The sequence below is a fragment of the Oryctolagus cuniculus genome, chromosome 4 (genome assembly GCF_051225735.1).
Source record: "Oryctolagus cuniculus isolate XC-2025 breed Fujian yellow rabbit chromosome 4, ASM5122573v1, whole genome shotgun sequence".
Taxonomy (NCBI): domain Eukaryota; kingdom Metazoa; phylum Chordata; class Mammalia; order Lagomorpha; family Leporidae; genus Oryctolagus; species Oryctolagus cuniculus.
The window spans coordinates 84,712,394-84,733,904 of NC_142870.1; the positions used below are offsets into that span (position 1 = coordinate 84,712,394).

Below are 21,511 nucleotides of genomic sequence, written 5' to 3' on the forward strand. Positions count from 1 at the left end.
GGCTCCTAGCCACTGGTCACTCCCCCAAATATCCACAATAGCTGGGGCTGGGCTGGACTAAAGCCGGGAGCCAGGAACTCCATCCAGGTCTGTGTGGCAGGAACACACCAGATCGAGCCCTCACCACTGTCTCCCAGGGTGTGCATCAGCAGGAAGCTGGAGTCAGCAGCCAGAGTTGGAGATGGAACACAGGCGCTCTGTTGTGGGTCCAGGGCGTCCTAACCAGTGTCTAAACACATAGGCCAAATGCCTATGTCTATTATTTGATAAACTTTTAAAAAGTTCTGCTGCCTCCCAAACCCACCTGAGCAGGAAGCCATTCTTGCCTCTGTGGGCACCTGCTCCGTCCTATGGCACCAGCGATGTCACACACAGGAGGCCCTGGACTGGGCACCAGGCCTAGTGCTTTTATAAACTTGACCCCAATTTGAATGCTTAACGTCTGTGAGCTCAGCACGTTCACATTCTGAGTACTCGAACAGGTGTCACGCTCAGCTCTGAGCTGTCCCGGCTCTCTGGGACCCATAGTTGTTTGTGCTCCCAGTCCCATTCGGACAGAAATTTCCTTTTTTAAAACAAAACAAAAAAAGTAATATTTATTTATTTGAAAGAGTTACAGAGAGGAAAAGAAAAGAGAGAGAGGCCTTCCATCCGCTGGTTCACTCCCCAGATGGCCTCAACAGCCAGGGCTGGGCCAGGCTGGAGCCAGGAGCCAGGAGCTTCTTCCAGGTCTTCCACGTGGGTGCAGGGGCCAAAGGACTTGGGCCATCTTCTATTTTTCTGGACCAGAAGTGGAGTAGCCGGGACTTGAATGGGTGACTGTATGGGACGCTGGTGTCGCAGGTGGCGGCTCTACCCACGACACCACAGTGCCGGTCCCAGGAAGTTTCCATTTGTCTGAAAAAATGCTAATGGCAATGTAGTGGCCATGTGTATGCTGGAAGTGGCCGGCTGCGGCCGGGGGAGGAAGGACTATCTTTCATTCTGAGTTTGCATCCTTCTAATCTGCCGCGGAGACCGTGCGAACACTACGTGCTGGCTGCTGCTCCGTGTGGGGTCGAGGTGTCCTTGGTGGAGCACTCGGCCATCCTCAGCCCCCTAGATTTGCTGACCTTACCCTGAAACTCAGCCCCTGACTGTGGTGAGGTCCAGATTCCTGCACGTGCCATGCCAGGCCTCTCCCACCCGCCCGCCTCATACAGCCCCCCGACCCTCACCCAGCGCTGGGCCTGGCCCGGGACTCTTCTGTCCACAGGCCTCTGGGCCCTTCCTCCTGGGTTCCCTGGGGTTCCATTCCTGCAGGTCTGAACCCTCACTGTCATGGCTCCTTCCCCGGCACCCAGAGTCACAGCCCTGGCACAGCTTCCCCTGCATAAGGTGCAGCCTGGCCGCCCTGGGTAGCCGGGTCATCTTCTCCTTTCTCTGTCCCTGGACACTGGTGGTCACGGAGAGCTGGGTTTGAGTTAGGGGCTCTGCCCTCTTCGGATTCTGGGATCCGGTCTCAGGGTGTGTGGGTGCCCAGGCGCCTGGCCCACAGCCTGGAGCCGGCAGCTGGCAGAGGTCTCAGGCTGGAGTTCAGAGGAAGGGGCCTGACCACAGCATTGCTTTGGCTGGGCGGAAGGGACAGACAGGTAAGTGGAGCAGGGAGGGGCCGGGCAGAGGGGGAAGTAGTGTGGGCTCTGGAAACTTCCACCGCTCACCTTTGGCTGAGGTAGGGATGGGACAGCGAGCTGGCACGCTCACGTTTGTGCTTGGAGGGGTTTGGGTCATTCCTCCGTTCTGCTAGCCTTCTTTGTCCCTGACCCAATTGTCTCTTTCTTTTTTAGAAACCAGTTGTTTGAGGTTTGAAAACTCCAAGGGCATGGGGCGTGCTCTTAACTTAGACAGGTGGAAATGACGCTTTTGATCGGCGCTCCTGCCTCACCCCCTGCGGCGGGCACTCATCCTAAGGAACCAAGCCCTGAGGCCCCATAAAGAGAGGTGGGAACACTTCTCTGCCCAACCGTGGACGGCGCGCTGTCCACGGAGATTAATCCATGAGCAGGAGACAGTAGCTTTCTCCAGGTGTGCAATCTTGTAAGTTCTATTTCCTGTTTCTAAAGGAAAACACGTTTTCAGTAGAAAATTCGGAAAATGTAACATAAGAAAACTAAAATGAACCCCAAGCATTTCATCCAGTGGCTGCCTGTGGGTGGGGGCCTGGTGGCCTGAGCCGCTGCCCTGCCTCTCAGAGCAGACTTCCTGGTGGATCCTGACCTGGCCGGTGGCTGAGTGTGAGCCTGGAAGGGTCTTTTAGCGATGAGCACAACCCCACGGTGTCACGGGGCCGTCTGTCACTCATCCATGGTGGGACTTTGAAAGGAAATGCGGAAAGACAGATGGAGCGGCCCGAACCCAGCCCCTGGCTGGTGGCTGCAGTGCTTGGTAATGGTCCTGTCCCCTCATCCATCCGGAGCACCCTCCCAAGAGATGGAAGCCGACAGGTGAGCGCTGGGCCTTCCATGGCCAATTCCTCTGGCTTGGGACCCCTGGCTCCCAGGATGGCATAGTGCACCCACCCCACGGGCTCCCTCAACCCAGGGCATCTCCGCCGAGCCGGGGGCTGCTCCTGCCTCCCACCGACTGGGCCCACCACTGCCCCCCTGGGCTTTCACCTGAGCCTCCCACCGAGGGAAACTGGCTGCCTTCAACTCCCCACTGCGGGGGACCTGGGCCAGGAGCCCCAGCGTGGTTAAGGCGAACAGCCTGTCTCCTGCATGCTCCTTCATCGTTGTGGAGCTCAGAGATGCTGGCCTTACGTCCACATTCTTGTTTTGAACCCCTGCTTCCTGCAGTGAGTTAGGGAAGTGGAGAAGTGGCGTGTCAACGAGGCAGGCCGTCCACTGCGGTCCCCATCGCCGACCATGGCTGCAGACGTGGTGTGTGCCCGGGCTGTGTGGTCTGTGCTGCACAAGCATCATTTGTCCGCCTGCAGCAGGAGTCTGGGACTACGGGAGTCTAAGTGATTTTTCCAGGAAAACATGATAGGAGGAAGAAGAACTGGCAGACGTGGCATGTGCACCCGGCTCCGGCTGCTCGGAAACCTCCCTTGTTAACCACTCCACTTGTCCGCCTGCTGGCCCGGTCAGGGTGCCCGGTGGGTAGCGTGCCAGCCTCAGCACCAAGGATGTGCGGCTGATTTCCCCCAGCGCTGGATCTGCTGAGGATGCCGCATTTCAGCCTTGTCTTCACCTGAACGGGGCAGGCGTGTGCGTGCAGGCGGAAACTGAAAACTGGCAAAGGACCGCGCGCTTGTGCGGTGGAGGAAACGAAGGCTGCTGCCCCTGGGCCTTCCTTAATGTTTATCGTCCACTGGTTCACTCCCTAAATGCCCACAGCAGTCAGGGCTGAAGCCGGGACTCCACGGCCGGGAACTCAATCCGCATCTTTCACATGGGCGCCCGGGGCCCAGCCCAACCCTTCCAAGGTGCACGTTAGCAGGAAACTGGCCTCGAGCAGAGCGGGGGTTCCAGTCCAGGCGTTCCAGTATGGATACAGGCATCCACGCAGCATTTATTTTTAAAGATTTCTTTTATTTTATTTCAAAGTCAGAGTTACACAGAGAGAGGAGAGGCAGAGAGAGTGAAGTCTTCCATCCAATGGTTCACTCTCCAGATGGCCGCAACGGCCGGAGCTGAGCCAATCTGAAGCCAGGAGCCAGGAGCTTCTTCCTTGTCTCCCATGTGGGTACAGGGCCCCAAGGACTTGGGCCATCTTCCACTGCTTTCCCAGGCCATAGCAGAGAGCTGCATGGGAAGTGGAGCAGCTGGGTCTCGAACTGGCGCCCATATGGGATGCCGGCGCTTCAGGCCGGGGCATTAACCCACTGAGCCACAGCGTGGGCCCCCAAGCAGCATTTTGATCACTGTGCCAAACACCTGCCCCCCCTTCTGCCCAGGTAATTTTTTAAAAAAATATTTATTTATGAGAACCGCCCAGAGCCCCCACGTTTCCGGGCGGGACACAATCCGCCGCGGCCACCAAGTTCCAGGCCAAGATTGTGGACACAGCCTGTCTGAATCACTTCGCTGGGGTTAATAACATAGTAGCTGAGCTGGCCAAGCCCCACACCCTGCACATCAGCCCAGACAAGCTGAACTTTCTCCTGTGGAACACGCTGGCTGCCAGCCGCGTGAGCACGTGGTGTGAGCTGGAGCAGTGAGTTTCCGATGGAGGGAGCCTCTGCAGAAAACAATGAGATTGTCGTTGGAGAACTTCTCTCTAACCTTGAAGACTGCCCAGAGTGTCAGGGCCTTGAACATGAAGCTGACCAGTCAGCACTCCCCATGCCTCACCATCTCCTCCGTGGAGCTGATTTCTGTGTCAAGCAGTGGTCGCATTGTGACACATGGCATCCCGACAAAAGTTATTCCTAGAAGATTCTAGAAGAACCTCCAGGAGCCCTCTGTCCCAGATCCTGACGTTAGCTTTTATTTACCTGTCCTGAAGACCACGAGGAGTGTTGTGGACAAGACGACAAACAGCAGCAGCCACCTTGTCACTGGGGCAAACCTCAACGGAGAACTGAACTTGAACACAGAAACTGAACTAGCGTGCGTGACGGCCCCAGAGAGCTCAGAAACTCCCCCGCCGCTGGCCTCTGAAGATGCCTCGCAAGACAGAAGCCAGAACAAATGACTGAAGTGCAAATAGATTTCAAGAAGCCCATGAGGCTCCTTGCCGGACAGCAGGTGAACGCCGCAAAAGCCCTATGCGATACTGTGCATAACAGGATTGTTCATTTCGATTGCTTCCTGACAGCGTTTCCCTCCAGTATTTCAGTGCCTCACCTGGCAGGACGGGACCGCGGGCGCGGAGGCCACGGGCTGGAGGTCCTGTCCTCACCGTGCCGCAGCTCCCTCGCTCTGTAGAAACCCAGTTGGAGAAGCACTGCTTCACGTTAGGCATGTGTGCTTGGCTTTGCCTGTAAGAAGCTGGGTTCATCCAGACTTCAAGGAGCAGTTTCTGGTTGACTTGGGTGAGGAGTCAGGACTGGCAGGGGTGGCTCAGACTCCAGCCCAGCTCGCTGGCATCTCCCTGCGCCTGTCCCGTGGCACCAGGACAGGAGGGCTGCCTCTCTGCCACCTCAGGGCTGCAGCACGTGGTGCCTCAATGCACAGAAGACACAGCCCCCTCCCCTCCTGGGGCTTGGGCAGCAGCCAGCGAGGCCCGGAGCCCCTGCCCCTCATCTTCTCTCTCAGGCTGGTGCTGGGCTGTCGTAAGCTTGTCGTTCCTGCCCTGTGTCGGATCTGACGTTTGGCAAAGCGCGCCTGTGGTTGAGTCACTTGTAAGTCAGTGCCTGTGGGAGGTGAGGCGTGTTCCGGTGCACCTGTCGCCAGAGTTGAGCTAAGTTGGTCTCCTCTGGAACGCATGCAGGAGTTGAAGGCCTAACGTGTCATGTCAATCATAGGAAGAGGGTGGAGATCAGTCTGAGGATGGTGGGGCTGGGGGCTGTAGCAAGTGATGGATTCCATTCAGTGATGAGCCTGCATCCCGGGAGAGGACCCTGGTGGCGTCAGTGGAGGCTGCATCCAGACACATACTCTTGCTGCCTTGGGTCGCCGCTGGCAAGGACGCCATCACCATGTGAGGCTTCAGAACCTGGAGCCCTGACCAGCGTTGTTTGAAGATACTCTCAGAGCTGGCTCAGCACCCGTGGGCGTCCTCGTGTTCTCCACCAAGTGAAATCCCAGCTGTCCCTGGGCAGGCATCACAGGCATCGTCTCAAGGTCATATCACAAAGACCTGAGTTGCTTACCACCAGGTGAAGAAATGGAAAAAGCATCAAAATTGAAAATTTCTCCCTTTTTTTCCTTCTGATGTGGTAAAACCAGTGTATTTGAATGACTTTTCAAGAGATGCTGGACAATGTTAAACAAGATGCCATATCATGTTGAATAATGTTTTAAAATCAGAGACATAGTTATAGTTTGCAAAGCCTCTCTCCCTTCCTTGGCGTTTAAGAATTCTAGCCACAAAATCATTATTTCACTTAAAATTGTGAAAATGATTTTTATCATGCAAAATGAAATGACATATGAAAATGGTTTTATAAAAATATTTATTTATTTATTTAAGAGACAGAGAGAGAGGGAAAGAGAAGGATCTTCCATCTACTGATTTCACTACACAAATGACCAGGCCAAAGTTAGGAGCCAGGAGCTTCTTCCAGGTCTCCCATGTGGGTGCAGGGGCCCAAGCACTTGGGCCATTTTCTACTGCTTTCTCATGAGCATCTGCAGGGAGCTGGATTGGAAGTGGAACAGCCGGGTCTCGAACCAGTACCCATATGGGATGCCAGCACTGCAGGCAGTGACTTTACCTGCTACGCAGTAGCACCAGCCCTCCAACAGCATCTTGACCCCTGTGGAAACGCCTGCCCCTCAGAGGGCCACTTTGTAGTTGCTCTGCCTTTCAAAAAATATGAAATAAATAAACAAGATGCTAAAATTAATTTTAAAAGGGAGAGAGATAGCAAAAACAATTTTTTTTTTTTTTATTTTTTTTTTTGACAGGCAGAGTGGACAGTGAGAGAGAGAGACAGAGAGAAAGGTCTTCCTTTTGCCGTTGGTTCACCCTCCAATGGCCGCCGCGGCCGGCGCGCTGCGGCCGGCGCACCGCGCTGATCCGATGGCAGGAGCCAGGAGTCAGGTGCTTTTCCTGGTCTCCCATGGGGTGCAGGGCCCAAGCACCTGGGCCATCCTCCACTGCACTCCCTGGCCACAGCAGAGGGCTGGCCTGGAAGAGGGGCAACCGGGACAGAATCCGGCGCCCCGACCGGGACTAGAACCCGGTGTGCCGGCGCCGCTAGGCGGAGGATTAGCCTAGTGAGCCACGGCGCCGGCCTCAAAAACAATTTTTGAAAAAATACTGTAAAGGCTCTTAGAGAATATGGGAAATCTGTTTCTTTGAAAATTTTTCTGTAATGAACACATTTTACTGTTAAAACAGAAACAGGGAGAAGACCATAAAATTTTATTTGTTTTTCATTTTGGGGGAATGTCAGTTACACAGACAGGTTATTAATTGTAGTCCTTAGCACAGTATCATTCCTTTAAAAAGTTAACTTCAAAAATACTGACCACTGTTTCCACTAGAGGGCACTCATCGTAAGTTCTGTGCTGCTCATGACACCAGCGGTGTGGAAAGAAACTTGCAAGGTTTCCAGAGATGCAAGCCTGTTTGCTTGGTTTAGTAACTCTTGTATTCTGGAGGAAATTTAGGTTTCCAGAGCAGTGGCAAAGGCAGTATAGAGAGTTCCTGGCTGTCCTGTGCCCAGCCTCCCCGATGCTCACTTCTTACAAAGCCACACTGCATTTGTCAGCATGGGCGCACCACCTCTGCTAACAAACCTGCACTGTTTATTTGTATTTCCCAAGTTTTCCATTAGTGGTCTCTTTCTGTTCCAGGATACTACATTGCACTTAGTAATTTTTAAAAAAGATTTATTTATTTATTTGAAAGTCAGAGTTACACAGAGAGAGAGGAGAGGCAGAGAGAGAGAGAGGTCTTCCATCCTCTGATTCACTCCCCAATTGACCGCAGTGGCCGGAGCTGCACCGATCTGAAGCCAAGAGCCAGGAGCTTCTTCCTGGTCTCTCATGTGGGCACAGGGGCCCAAGGACTTGGGCCATCTTCTATTCCTTTCCCAGGCCATAGCAGAGATCTGGATCAGAAGTGGAGCCGCCCGGTCTTGAACTGGCGCCCATATGGGATGCCGGCGCTTTAGGCGAGGGTATTAACCCGCTGCGCTACAGCGCCGGCCCCATACTTAGTAATTTTTATTAAACACATATGACTAGCTGTAATCTCCACAAATTATCAGTCAAGTGCATGAAAGCCTGTATTTTCTAAATGTGAAGGTTGGCATTTTTCTTTAACCTTTTTTACATTTGTAAGTTTAACTTTTCAACCCCTATATGTTTTTTTAAACATTTATTTATTTGAAAGAGTTACAAAGGAGAGGCAGAGAAAGAGAGATCTTGAGAGAGAGATCGATCTTCCATCCACTGGTTCACTCCCCAAATGGCTGCAATGGCCAGGGCTAGGCCAGACTGAAGCCAGGAGCCAGGAGCTTCATCTGGATCTCCCACATGGGTGCAGGGGCCCAAATATTTGGGCCATCTTCTGCTGCTTTCCCAGGTGCATTAGCAGGGAGCTGTATCAGAAATGGAGCAGCCAGGACTGGAACCAGTGCTCATACGGGATGCCTGCGCTACAGACGGCAGCTTTATCTGCTGTGCCACAGCACCAGCCCCTACAATTTGTCTTTTTAAAAATTTTTATTTATTGCATCCGCACATGTCTGCTGCTGTCTATGTGCTGCTACCTCTGCTTCGCTGCGTGCCCTGTGCCCTGGGCCCTGCCATCGTGGGTCTCCGCACCACGGCTCTGGCAGCTGCTGCTGCCCGCCCGCTCCCCGGCCTTGCACCCGGCCCTTCGGGCAGCTCAGCGTGTGCGCTGGCTCGGTGCAGGGACCCTGCCTCCTGTGGCCTCAGGGCTCTGCACCTGAGCCTGCGGCTGCCTGCACTGCACACAGAGGGAGAGAGAGCTTTTGTGGATTTCCTTACCGATGAGATTAAGGAGGAGAAGAAAATCCAGAAGCATAAAGCCCTTCCTAAGACGTCTGGAGGCTGGGAACTAGAGGTGAACAAAGTGGCCGGGGAGAAGATTGCTGTCACTTTCAACACTAACAGTAGCATCCCACCAACCTTTGATGGAAGGAGGAGCCCTCACAATGACAGAAGGCTGAGGAACAGGAGCCTGAATTGGCATCAACTCCAAATTTCGTGGTTGAAGTTATCAAGAGTGACGGCAAGAAGGCCCTCGTACTGGACTGTCACTACCCGGAGGATGGGGTTGGACAAGAGGAGGCGGCTGAGCGTGACATTTTCTCTATCGGGGAAGTTTGCTTTCAGGCTACCGGCAAGTCTGAGTGGAAGGACACCAATTACACACTCCACACAGATCCCTGGACTGGGCCTTGTATGACCACCTGGTGGATTTCCTGGCGGACTGAGGAGTGGACAACACTTTTGCGGATGAGCTGGTGGAGTCCAGCACCGCGCTGGAGCACCAGGAGTGCATTACTTTCCTTGAGGACCTCAAAAGTTCTGTCGAGAGCCAGTAAAGACAGCGAAACTTGTCTGGCAGGCTGTGGCCAATGAACAGAACCTGCCCTGACCCCCAGACACCCGTGCATAGCATGGAAAATAGCAAATTTAAATTATTACTGTTGCACTCTCATTTTTTCTCTGTACAAACTTACTGCTTCTAGATTTTTATATAACATACAATGATGGACAATAAATTTGGTTTTATCTCCTCAAAAATAATAAAATTTTTATTTATTAATTTATTAGCTGAAAGGCAAGAGACAGAGCAAAACAGACAAAGAGATCTTCCATCTACTGATTGACTCCCCAAATGCCTGCAACAGGTGGGGCTTGGCCAGATGGGAGCCAGGAGCTGGGAACTCCATCTCGGTTTCCCACATCAGTGGCAAGGACCCAAATACTTGGGCCATCACTTGGTGCCAACCTGGGTGCAAGTGAGCAGGAAGCTGGGATCAGCAGCAGAGCTAGGACTCGAATCCAGGCACTCCCATACGGGATGTTGTGCCCAGCCCCCACCCCTCGTTTCTGTTGTTTGCAGTCTGTGGAACTGTCATTTAGTAATTTGTGTCTCCTCCAATGAATCTCTTTTTCCCCAAGTTTATGTCCCTCTGGCAGGATGTCACTTAAAGAGGAATACTAAGGTATTAGTACTAATTTTTTTGAGTGTAACAATAGCATTGTATTTAGGATTTTTTTTTTTTTTTGACAGGCAGAGTTAGACAGTGAGAGAGAAAGAGACAGAGAGAAAAGACCTTCTTTTTCCGTTGGTTCACCCCCCAAGTGGCCACTACAGCCAGCGCATTGTGGCCGGCACGCTGCACAGATCTGAAGCCAGGAGCCAGGTGCTTCCTCCTGGTCTCCCATATGGGTGCAGGGCACAAGCACTTGGGCCATCCTCCACTGCACTCCCTGGCCACAGCAGAGAGCTGGCCTGGAAGAGGAGCAACCGGGACAGAACCTGGTGCCCCAATCGGGACTAGAACCCGGTGTGCCGGCGCCACAGGCGGAGGATTAGCCTAGTGAGTTGTGGCGCTGGCCTGTGTTAGGAAACTGGGGCAGCTGTAGCCAGGTGGCCACATGGCCAGCTACCTGAGCCAGGCTCCACCCCTGTCCTAATAGGATTCGTTGCTCCTGCTTCCCTGCCCGCACTCGGGTGAAGTTTTAAAAGGGCCTGTTCCTGAACACGTGCTCTCTTGACTCTTCTCTCTCAGTTCCTCTCTCTAGCCTCCTCCTCTGGTCTCTTGGCTCTTGGGTCTTCTCTCTTGGCTCTGCTCTCCTCTCTCCTCTTCTCTGCTCTATCTTCTCTCCTTGCTAGCTCCTCTCCTCTCTGTCTCTCTTACAGTTTCCCTTTCTTTTTCCTTCGCCGCCCCTTCACTCCGGTCTGTAGGGTGTTCCCCAATAAACCCTTTCCCTTACTCCGGTGCCCGGTGTGCTTTGCGACGGCTAACATTAAGATATAACAGCCTGTATTTAGGATTTTTAAAAGGTCCTTACCCGTGAGCTAATTCTAAAGCATTTATAGATGAAATGACTTTTAAAAGATTTGTTTATTTGGGGCCAGGCCAAAGTCAGGAGCCAAGAACTCCTTCCAGGTCTCCCCTGTGTGTGGCAAGGGCCAAATTACTTGGGCCTATCTTCTACTGCCTTTCCAAGCACATTAGCAGGAAGCTGGATTGGCAGCAGAGTAGCTGAGATTCGAGCTGGTGCTCTGATGTGGGATGCTGGTGTCATGACTGGTGACTTAGCCCTCCGTGCCACAGTGCCGGCCCTCGCAATGATTTATTTTAAAATAGTTTAGCAAATAAAAACAATAGGGAGCTAGATCAAATAAAACAGGATATGTTCCTGGTGGGTTTTGGACTTGTTTTTACTTTTGTATATGCATGAAAATCCTGTAAATAAAAAGCTGTTTAAAATGAAAATTTTAAACAATTGAACAATAGAAGGTTTGTTTTATAAAACAAAATCTTTTTAAGGAAATATTCTTGGTGTTTGGTTGGAAGCTAGTGTCACGGTTTTGTTTTGTTTTTAGTTTTTCCTTAGTTTATTTTACTTCTTATTTGAGAGGTGATGAGAGAGACAGAGATCTCCCATTTGTTGGTTCATTCCCCAGATGTGCGCAATGGTTCAGGCTGGGCCAGGCCAAAGCCAGCAGCCAGTTGTAGGTGGCAGGAACCCAACCACTTGAGCCATCCCCTGGTGCCTCCCAGGGTGCACATTGGCAAGAGGCTGGAGTTGGGAGCAGAGGCAGGGCTCAAACCCAGGCACTCTGACATGGGACACGGGTATCCCAAGCAGCTCCTTAATGGCTGCAACTCCCACCTGCCTGGAGGCTTTGTTCTGATGAGATAGTAACCACAAAGCCTGTGGATGTTTGCGTTGGCAGTGTAACAGACACACACACATCCATGTAACAGGCACTTGGAGATTCAGAGCTGCAAGTCAGAAATGCATGTCTCAGGGCCAGTGCTGTGGCATTGTGGGCTAAGCTGCCGCCTGCAGTGCCGGCATCCCATATGGGCGCTGGTTCGAGTGCTGGCTGCTCCACTTCTAATCCAGCTCTCTGTTGTGGCCTGGAAAAGCAGCGGCAGATGACCCAAGAGCTTGGGCCCCTGCGCCCATGTGGGACACCCGGAGGAAGCCCCTGGATCCTGGCTTCGGATCAACCCAGCTCCGGTCATTGTGGCCATTTGGAGAGTGAACCAGCAGATGAAAGACCTCTCTCTGTCTCTTCCTCTCTCGGTGACTCTGTCTTTCAAATAAATTAAAAAACAAAAACAAAACAACAACAACAAAAAGCAATACACGTCTCCCTAGCCCTGCATAAGATGCTGCAGGAAGAGCAGGCCATGTGGTGCAGCCTCCCAAACCCTGAGTCAGACATAGTTGAGGTTTGGAGTGGAACCAACCATGCTGCAAACACTGATTAAAATGAGTCTTGGCTGGGGCATAATATCCCATATTTCAGGGTGGAGATTTTATTTGCATCTTAGTTTTATAGGTTTGTGTTGACTCATCTTAACTATGTAGTTAATAAATGATAGATTTATTATTATCACTACTACTACTACTAATTTCTAATGATAATAATTTTTAAACCTCTCTAGATTGTAATTTGTTTCCCAGGACCTGCTGCCCCTCATAATTATCACAGTTACCTTATTGATCATTTAACTAAATTGTAACTGCTAGCCGCTGCTGCCTTCCCGCTGGCTGAATTCAGCCGTCCCTTGGCCTTTTCGGAGCTGTCTGCTGGGTCGCCGAGCAGACAGGGGCTGGCACTGGGCTCTGCTCTGCCCTGTGATGTGGCAAACTCTGGCCAACACTCTTTCTCTTTTTATTCTGCAGCAGAAGTATTGGGAGGCCCTAAACTCGGAGCAGGTATGCACAACCATGCTGTCTCTCTTCCAGCAAGGACTTCCTATGGCTTGATTCAGTTCCTGTTTGTGTCAGACCTCTTTGGATGGCTGGGCCCCAGGAGAGATTCCTTACTTTAGGAAACATGTGAAAATGAGAGGCAAGGCTAAAGACAAGTGCGATTGATTGATTGATTGATTGATTTGAAAGACAGAGTTACAAAGAGGCAGAGGCAGAGAGAGTCTTCCATCTGCTGGTTCACTCTCCAAATGGCCACAATGGCTGGAGCTGAGCTGATCCGAAGCTAGGAGCCAGGAGCTTCTTCCAGGTCTCCCATGCAGGTGCAGGGGTCCAAGGACTTGGGCCATCTTCTACTGCTTTCCCAGGCCATAGCAGAGAGCTGGATTGGAAGTGGAGCACCTAGGATTCGAACCAGCGCCCATATGGGATGCCAGCACTGCAGGTGGTGGCTTTACCCGCTACACCACAGCGCCAGCCCCACCAGTGGGATTTCTAGGGCTTTCTCAGTTCAGAGTTCCTTCTGCTTTGGAGGGTACTCAGATGAACCCAGATGGTAGGAGAAGATGCATAACCCACTAACTGAGCATAGCTTGGAGCAGGGTTTTGTGCGCCCGCGGGACAGCTGTGGGTCACGAGCAGGAGCGGTGCTGGGCTTGGCTGTGGCCGTTGCCATCAGCAGTCCCACGGTGGCAGCCACAGCCTCCAGGCCACGCTCACCTCCCGTGGCAGATGTGCACATTTCCTGACAGCTGCATGTCCCTGGGCCTATCCTCTCCTCTCCCAGGACTGTGTCTCTGAGACCAGATCACTTTTTGCTCAGGTCCTTTTTATGCCTGGTTTCCAGCAATGTCTTTATTACTTAAAGTGAAATTTTAAAACACACGATTCTGAGGAGTCTGAAGAAAGAGATCTTAAATTCTTTCTGAGACTTGTTCCACTTTAAAGAATTTGCTTGATTCAAGGGGCAGGCAGTTTCCATTTGTAGGCAGCTGGATTGGTTGGGATTAGCAAGATTAACTCACGAAGCTATCCAAGGAGCTGTGGTTTTCAGATATCAGAGTATCTAAGAATCAGCTTCAGAGTTCGCTAAAATGCCAAACCTTGGGTCTCGACCCCAGAAGGTCTAGCATGGGCCCCTAGCATTAGCCTTGTTAGCCAGCAGTAGGTACCTCCAGTGGGCTTGGTCCAGAGCACCCTGGAATTGTGACCCGGGCCTTGGACCTCATCTTGAAAAAAGCATCCATTGTGGAGCTCCCTGCCCATCCCCGAGAGCAGAAGCGGCCCCTTCTCCTACCCCAGGCAGGTGGGGCACAGGGGCTGAGGGCCAGACAAGCTTTTACTCCGGATCTTGGATGAAGTCCAGGAGGAATTTGGCCAAAGGCATCCAGCCCATCTCCTACCCAAGTAACCACGAAGTTTGCTCCAGAAGTGGTCGGCACAGCCACAACCAGATACGGGGAGGGGCAAGCTGTGTGAACCCAATGAACTTTGTCCCTGGCCTGCAGGGCCACGGCATGAAGGGGCCTTTCCAACACGATAGCTTTTTAAATCACCAAGTAGTAGTTCTTGGTTCAGTTACTGCCAATAAGTCACTGGCTGAACTGGGCTCACTCCTGCTGTTCAAGACAAAGCCAGCGCGTGTTTCCTAATGGGCATGGAGCAGGAAGTACCTGCCAGAGGCCCAGGGGCCCCTCAGGGCTGCACTGTTTGCTTCGGCTTACGATTCCGAAGTAGGTGGAGTGGGCGTCTCAGAGTGCATGGCCGTGCGGGGGTCTGTGATCTTGCCCACCTAGTTCATCCCCTAGGCGGACACATCCTGCGTGGCTTCTGCTGGTTGTTTCCTGGGTTTCCTGATAACGTCAAATGTGACGTTATGACTGAGACTCATCGGTCACGGCAGCTCAGAAATGGGAGAGGTCTGATGTAGCTGCTGCTGCAGCACCACGGCTTGCACGTGGGAAGACTGATGCCCAAGAAGAGGGAGCAAGTCAGTGACCGGAGGCCTGGAGCCAGTCCCTTGCCTCTGTGGCTGGGACTTCACGGGTGGTGCTGAGGTCCCCTTGACCTTGACCACCGCGTATCATCCCTCATAGAACAACAGGGGAGTTTGCAATCAGCTCCATCAGTGCTTACAATCCCACTTTTTTTTTTTTTTTTAACCTCTCATTCTTACCCCTGTAAGTTTCAATTGCCCATACTTATCTAAGTCATAATGAAATATTCACTGGTAGTGCCCACCACTCTAAATTTTTTTTAAAGATTTATTTATTTAGTTGAGAGGTAGAGTTACAGACAGAGAGAGGGAAAGAGAAAGATCTTCCATCCGCTGGTTCATTCCCCAAATAGCTGCAACAGCTGGAGCTGGGCCAATCCAAAGCCAGGAGCCAGGAGCCAGGAGCCAGGAGCTTCTGGGTCTCCCGTGTCAGTGCAGGGGCCCAAGCACTTGGTCCATCTTCTACTGATTTTCCAGGCCGTAGCAGAGAGCAGGATAGAAAGTGGAGCGGCAGGCACCGCGGCTCACTAGGCTAATCCTCCACCTGCAGCGCTGGTACACCAGGTTCTAGTCCTGGTCAGGGCGCCGGATTCTGTCCCGGTTGCCCCTCTTCCAGGCCAGCTCTCTGCTGTGGCCTGGGAGTGCAGTGGAGGATGGCCCAAGTGCTTGGGCCCTGCACCCCATGGGAGACCAGGAGAAACACCTGGCTCCTGGCTTCTGGCTTCAGATCAGTGCGGTGCGCCAGCAGCAGTGCACTGGCTGTGGCGGCCATTGGAGGGTGAACCAATGGCAAAAGGAAGACCTTTCTCTCTCTCTCTCTCTCTCTCTCACTGTCCACTCTGCCTGTCAAAAAAAAAAAAAAAAAAAAGAAAGTGGAGCAACCAGGATACAAATTGGTGCCCATATGGGATGCCTGCACCACAGGTAGAGGCTTAACCCACTACACCACAGCACCAGCCCTGAAGTGGGTTTTAAACATCTATTTTCAGGCCGGCACCATGGCTCACTAGGCTAGTCCTCAGGCACCCCAGGTGCTAGCCCCGGTTGGGGTGCCGGATTCTGTCCCCATTGCCCCTCTTCCAGTCCAGCTCTCTGCTGTGGCCTGGGAAGGCAATGGAGGATGGTCCAGGTCCTTGGGCCCTGCACCTGCATGGGAGACCAGGAAGAAGCACCTGGCTCCTGGCTTCGGATTGGTGCAGCACGCTGGTCGCAGCACGCTGGCCATGGCGGCCATTTGGGGGGTGAATCAACGGAAGGAAGACCTTTCTCTCTGTCTCTCTCTCTCTCACTGTCTAACTCTGCCTGTCCAAAAAAAAAAAAAAAAAAAGTATCTATTTCGAGTAGTCCACTGAGCCTCAGGTTGAGAGGAGACACCATGTGGGGCACAAGCTCAGTTCTCCAGGAGCTGAGAGGACAAGGCAGGTGTCTGCAGGCCAGGCTGTCCCTGCACAGATGGAAATAACTGATGGAGGAACAGGAGGTGAGTAGCAGGTGAGAGCTCAGTGGGCCACGGCTTTCCAGGTAGGCTTCCTGGAATTCATAAATAATGAATTGAATTTGCCTGGTCTTTTCCAGGAACGTTAAGCAGGGAGGTAGGGATTCTCAGGATCAAGGGAACCTGACTCAGCCTCACTAGATGAGGACATGCGGAAGGCAGGTAAGAGTAGAGAAGGGGGTGGGAAGGGAAGTGAGGCTGATCTGTTCAGAGTAGCTATTAATTAATGCCCACACTTGCCCCTTCAGGTCCCAGAGACAACCACCTGGTTAACAGGTGAAAGCCGCGACTGAGGCTGTTGTTTGGGGAGGGGTTATGGAAGATGGGAAGGGTCTGTTCCAGCAAAGTGCCTTTGTGTCTTTTTCTCCACAGTGGGACCCTGAAGACGTGAATCTGGAAGGACACAAGGGCAACATGGAGCCGGCTGGCTCCCAGTCACGTGGAGACTCTTTGAGGCCTGTAGACTTGACCTTGGATGACTAACACCTGCAGCCAGCCCACCAGCTCAGAGCCCATGGTCAGTAACGCAGCAGGGATCCCATGGCAGGATTTCAGCCGCTACAGAAGCTGCCCAGGAAAATGAGGAACCAAAAGCTGTTCGTGAGCCTGGCCGATCTACATCATGGCTCAGACAGGAAGTTCAGACCGTGTGTCCTGTGGGCAGATCTGGATATGTCAGCTTTGTTTGAAGATCACAAGATCACAGATGGCTCTTGCTTTGTGAAGATAAACCTTCACGCACGGGACATTAGGGCCTCTACCCCCCCACACACCCCCACCCCTTCCCTCTACTCCCTTGAGATTCAGCCATAAACGGAATCCCTTCTAGGTTCCAGGAATGAGTTCACTTCACAAACAGCTGACGTGTTTGGACTGCAGCAGAGCCTCTTCTGCAAGACTTAAGCCCAGACGAGAGAGGTGGGCCCACCCGCCAGGAGGCCTGGGGGTGTGCACAGGAACTGCTCTCCAGTCATATACTTGAGTTACCTGCTGGAAGCTATAGCTAGGACTGCCCAGGCAACCAAGTGTTTGTGAGATCACTGGTGTTGCAAGAACAAACAAAGCAAACTGCTCTGGGCGCCAGGACTTCTTAGAACCTGGCAAGGTATGTGCCAAGGCAGGGTTTGCAGATGAAGGGGACTGCATGCTTCAAGGCCTAACGGAGAGCATGCCGAGGGTAAGAGGCACGGCAGGAGCACAGCAACCCCACGTAGCACTGTTCTGATACTGTGATCACCGAGTGAGGGCATGGTGAAGGGAAGGGCGCCCGGGTGAGGGCGAACACTGGTGTGAACAAGCTTTTAATGAATGGATGTGACTCACCGTGGAGGACAGGGGTAAGTGTGCCACCAGGGGAACTGGGAGAGATGCCAAGGAGCAGCTCTGCTCCTGGCTGACCCCAGTAACCCTGTGACTCAGCCTCAGCTGCCAGTCACTTCTAAGGGGTACTGCATGCCCCGGCAGCAGCTGTGGGTGTCTTGGAGAAGCAAGTTGGCTCTGCAAGTCCCCACATAGATCTGAATCCCCTGGGTGACCTCTGAACTAGAAGTAAACTTAAAGCCACCTTCTCTTTCCCTTATTTGAGCTGCCATGGTCTCTGGTCATCGTGCATGGGAAAAGTTTGCTAAGGCTAGCTTTGCTTTGTGATTTTAACCACTGAAGTTGTACTTTGGAGGAAGGAGATGTGAGAGGATGCCTGGGTGTGAGGGGGCAGAGCATTGCAGCAGATGAGATGGAACAGAGCACTGGAGGCAGGGAAGGGTGGAATCTAGTCCAGGAAGGAGGAATCTGAGGTAGTCAGATTGGATGGTGCAGTACAGGCTGGGGTGGGGGTGGGTAGTGGTCTGGAAAGGAAACAGATGGTAGAGACTAGGGCATTGGTGCTTGGTTCTGTTGGCAATTGATAGTCATGGAAGCTACCAGAACAGGAAGTGACTGACTTCCCTTCAGGTACTCCACAACTGATGGGTTTTTTACTCCTAGGGCCCCAACTTTTCAGGGAGCAGAAGTGTACAGTCCTGGTACAGGTGGACATGTGTTTGGTCTAGAGACTGAGCAGTAACCGCACAACAGGAACGGCTGATCTTCGAAGCAGGTGATGGGGACAGAATGGTATGCCTTGAGGCTGTCCCCCACCCCCAACACACACACATCCCAAGCAGAGGCTGGGTGATGCTCTCCAGGGCACCAGAAACTGGATCCTGGTGGTTGGCAACCATCCGTTCACCCAAGAACATCAAATGATCGTGCTTTCAGCAGCACAAACTACTTGAGCTCCAGATGCTGTCTCCCCAGACCTCATCATCCCAGCCCCTCCCTTCACCATCCAGTTTCTGTCATCACAGCCCCAGCTTGTTTCCGATGAGCACCACGTCTCTTCCTGGTGACCCACCAAACTGGAGGCTTGGGATTGGGCTTCATCGTTCAATGAGAAATCTGCCTGCATGTGAAATTCTGGACCTCAGGAGCCTCTGTGAAGAGGTGCCAACCGGCTGGCACCACGGCTCACTAGGCTAATCCTCTGCCTGGGGTGCCTGCACCCCGGGTTCTAGTCCCAGTTGGGGTGCCGGATTCTGTCCCGGTTGCTCCTCTTCCGGTCCAGCTCTCTGCTGTCGCCCGGGAAGGCAGTGGAGGATGGCCCAGGTCCTTGGGCCCTGAACCCGCATGGGAGACCAGGAGGAAGCACCTGGCTCCTGGCTTCGGATCGGCACAGCGCGCTGGCCATGGCGGCCATTTGGGGGGTGAACCAACGAAAGGAAGAGGAAGAGCTTTCTCTCTGTCTCTCTCTCACTAACTCGACCTGTCAAAAAAAAAAAAAAAAAAAAAAAAAAAAAGAAGAAGAAGGAGAAGAAGAAGAAGAGGCCAAACTACCCTTCTCCAAGGAGCGGGTTCCACTGCAGCTTCATCTCTAGCCATTGATCAGGTTGCCAGGGCCATGGGAGTTACCTGCCCTGATGACCTACTGAGCAGCACAGCGGGTCACCCACACTGGGAAGGGGCTAAGGAAGACACTGGAATCATCCCGTGCTGCCTACTCATCTGGAGGTGTGGTCGATCTGACAGTCTTCACCGTGCTGCCTGTTAAATGTGTCCGCAGGACTCAGAGCCCATTACCACCCTCGTCAACTTCTGAGAGACTGAGCCATGCCTACTAGAAAGCCTGTGGCAAAGACTAAGTAAAGGATTAGTTGCTTTCCTTCCTAAACTTCCTGGACACATTCTCCTGTTGGCAACCAAAGAGTCAGACTAACAGACGGGATTTCAGAGGTTTGAATCTTCTGTGAGTGATTACCTCATCTTTATTTATGCTCCTCTGGGAGAAAAAGGAAAAAAAGGACCCCATCACCTATTCATCTGCTGAAGTCTATTATTTAGGGAGAGCTCTGATCACTAAGATTTTCTTAAAAGCCTATCTAGATCCTCAAGAACTAGCCGCTTTATCTCCGTCTAGGGCGTCAGCATGATAAAGAGATTTGTGTGTGTCATCTGGTGACACACTCACACAAGGGCATGAGCTCCTAGCTTAGAGGCACTGGGCCAAGAAGCATGGCCAGGCTCCAGGCCACGGGTCTGATTCAGTGTGCTACTTGTCATTTCCCTTTCTGGGTCACGGTTTCCTCATCCATGAAATGAAAGTTAGGCCACCTTTCTTTCCTGTTTGATTTTATTACCATGCCTGTTTGTCTCCCATAGACTACTGACATCTTTATAAACTTACAAGAGGCATTATAATACTAAGGCAAATTCCAGGTATGCCTTAAAAATAGGTTTCATTGTATCATGTATACTCGCTCTGTTTGGATCTTACTATCCACTTTAACTCAAATCTGGGGCTGGCAGCCTGCAGGCAGCCCACATGAGCACAGGTCTGAGTCCTGGCTGCTCCCCTTCGGATGCGTTTCCTGCTAAGGCAGCTAGGCAAGCAACAGCAGATGGCTCCAGTGCTGGGCCCCTGCCGTCCACGTGGGAACTGGGATGCAGTTCCAGGCTCCCGGCTTCTGCCTGGCCCAGCCCTGGCCTTTGCAGCTATTTGGGGAGTGAACCAAAAGATGGAAGATCTCTCTCTCTCTCTCTCTTTCCCTCTGTAACTCTGCTTTTCAAATAAATCAATCTTTTGGGGAAAAAATGAAGTTAAATGTGTCAATCACTAAAGAAGAGGACAGAGGAGTCTTAGGAACACCCCTCTAATTTCCCAACACTTCCACATCTCTCTGCACTTCTTCTCCGGCCCCTTCCCCGCTCCCCTCCCCCTCTCCCTCCCATTTCAGACCTCCGAGGGCTTTGCTCTACCCTCCCCCCAGCGCAGGCGACGACCCCTTCAGTAAGTGGACACGTGAGGTCAGCACCAGGAGGGGCGAGCCTGGGAACAGAGCGCAAGGACAGAGCTGGATCTAATGACTCGGAGAACACCCAGCGCGCTCTTTCCTACCCTCGCTGTGAGAGCCAAGCAAGGCACCGGGCATTCAGGACAGGTCAACAAACGCCGCTGACTGATGCCCTGCTAATCGGCCGCGCGCACCACTCGGCACACCCTCCCAAGCCCGGGGAGCTTCCCACCGGCTGTGGCCTCGGCTCCGCGTGCGCCTCGCCCACGGCCGTCCCAGCGGGGCAGCAGGCGGCCGCCTCGGGCTCGTAAGGCTGGGTGGGCACCCACTCCCAACACCCGTCAGAAACGAGGCCAGACGCCCCGCGCCCACCCGCTCACAGAAGGCGGCCGCACCGCCACCCTACAGCGCGCTGCGACCTCTCGGTGGTACTTCCGGGAAGAAGGGCGGCGCGCGACTCGGCGCGTGCGCACTCCGCAGTCCGCAGTCCCCGCCGCGGCGCAGGGCAGGGAGGTGCCCAAGGGTGCGTTTCACTGAAGCAGGCTTTTAAGGAGATAATTACAACATCCGTTTACGGTTCCTGGCGGATTTATGACCGCTCAACAGCCCTGGGTTATACTGTAAACTATTCTGATTTAAAATACATTAAACTTTTTTGAAGTAACAATAGTGCCTACGGCGACGTGGCGCTGGCATCCTATATGGGCGCCAGTTCCAGTCCCCGCTGCCCCTCTTCCAGTCCAGCTCTCTGCTATGGCCTGGAAAAGCAGTGGAAGATGGCCCAAGTCCTTGGGTCCCTGCACCCACGTGGAAGACCTGGAAGAAGCACCTGGCTCTTGGCTTCAGATTGGCGCAGCTCTGGCCGTTGCGGCCATCTGGGGAGTGACCCAATGGAAGGAAGACCTTTCTCTCTGTCTCTCCCTTTCACTGTCTGTAACTCTAACTCTCAAATAAATAAAATCTTTTAAAAAAATAAAAAAATAGTGCCTATATATAGATTTCTTTACTTCAAGATTGTACCGAAAAGCTTGTGAAGAGAAACACTGCCCTGCCCCTTTGCCCCCAGCACTCTGCTTCCTGCTGCTCACCCAACCGCCAGCCTTTTTGTTTGTTTGTTTTAATCTGAGGCCACCAGTTCTGACTGTTGCTAGTTCTGGTGGTTGAC

At 52.7% G+C, this 21,511-nt stretch overlaps 1 protein-coding gene and 2 pseudogenes across 12 annotated transcripts in view; all 3 read left to right on the top strand.

The window, feature by feature from the left end:
• The window catches only part of TMEM44 (transmembrane protein 44), a 49,527-nt gene extending 29,380 nt beyond the window's left edge, over window positions 1-20,147 (top strand). For 4 of the 12 annotated variants that reach the window (XM_089330824.1, XM_089330821.1, XM_089330818.1 and 1 more), the window contains 2 exons: window positions 12,504-12,536; window positions 16,394-18,373. In XM_089330824.1, coding sequence (XP_089186950.1) covers window positions 12,504-12,536; window positions 16,394-16,504 — 144 coding nt within the window. In that variant the 3' untranslated portion in view covers window positions 16,505-18,373. Of the gene's footprint in view, window positions 1-1,826; window positions 3,585-12,503; window positions 12,537-16,393 lie in introns of those variants that run through there. The other 8 variants (XM_089330820.1, XM_070072342.2, XR_016232453.1 and 5 more) reach the window with 7 other exon arrangements.
• LOC138849451 (checkpoint protein HUS1 pseudogene) lies at window positions 2,904-4,819 on the top strand (annotated as a pseudogene).
• On the top strand, window positions 8,063-9,379 carry LOC138849313 (complement component 1 Q subcomponent-binding protein, mitochondrial pseudogene; annotated as a pseudogene).
• Window positions 20,148-21,511: the final 1,364 nt, after the last annotated feature.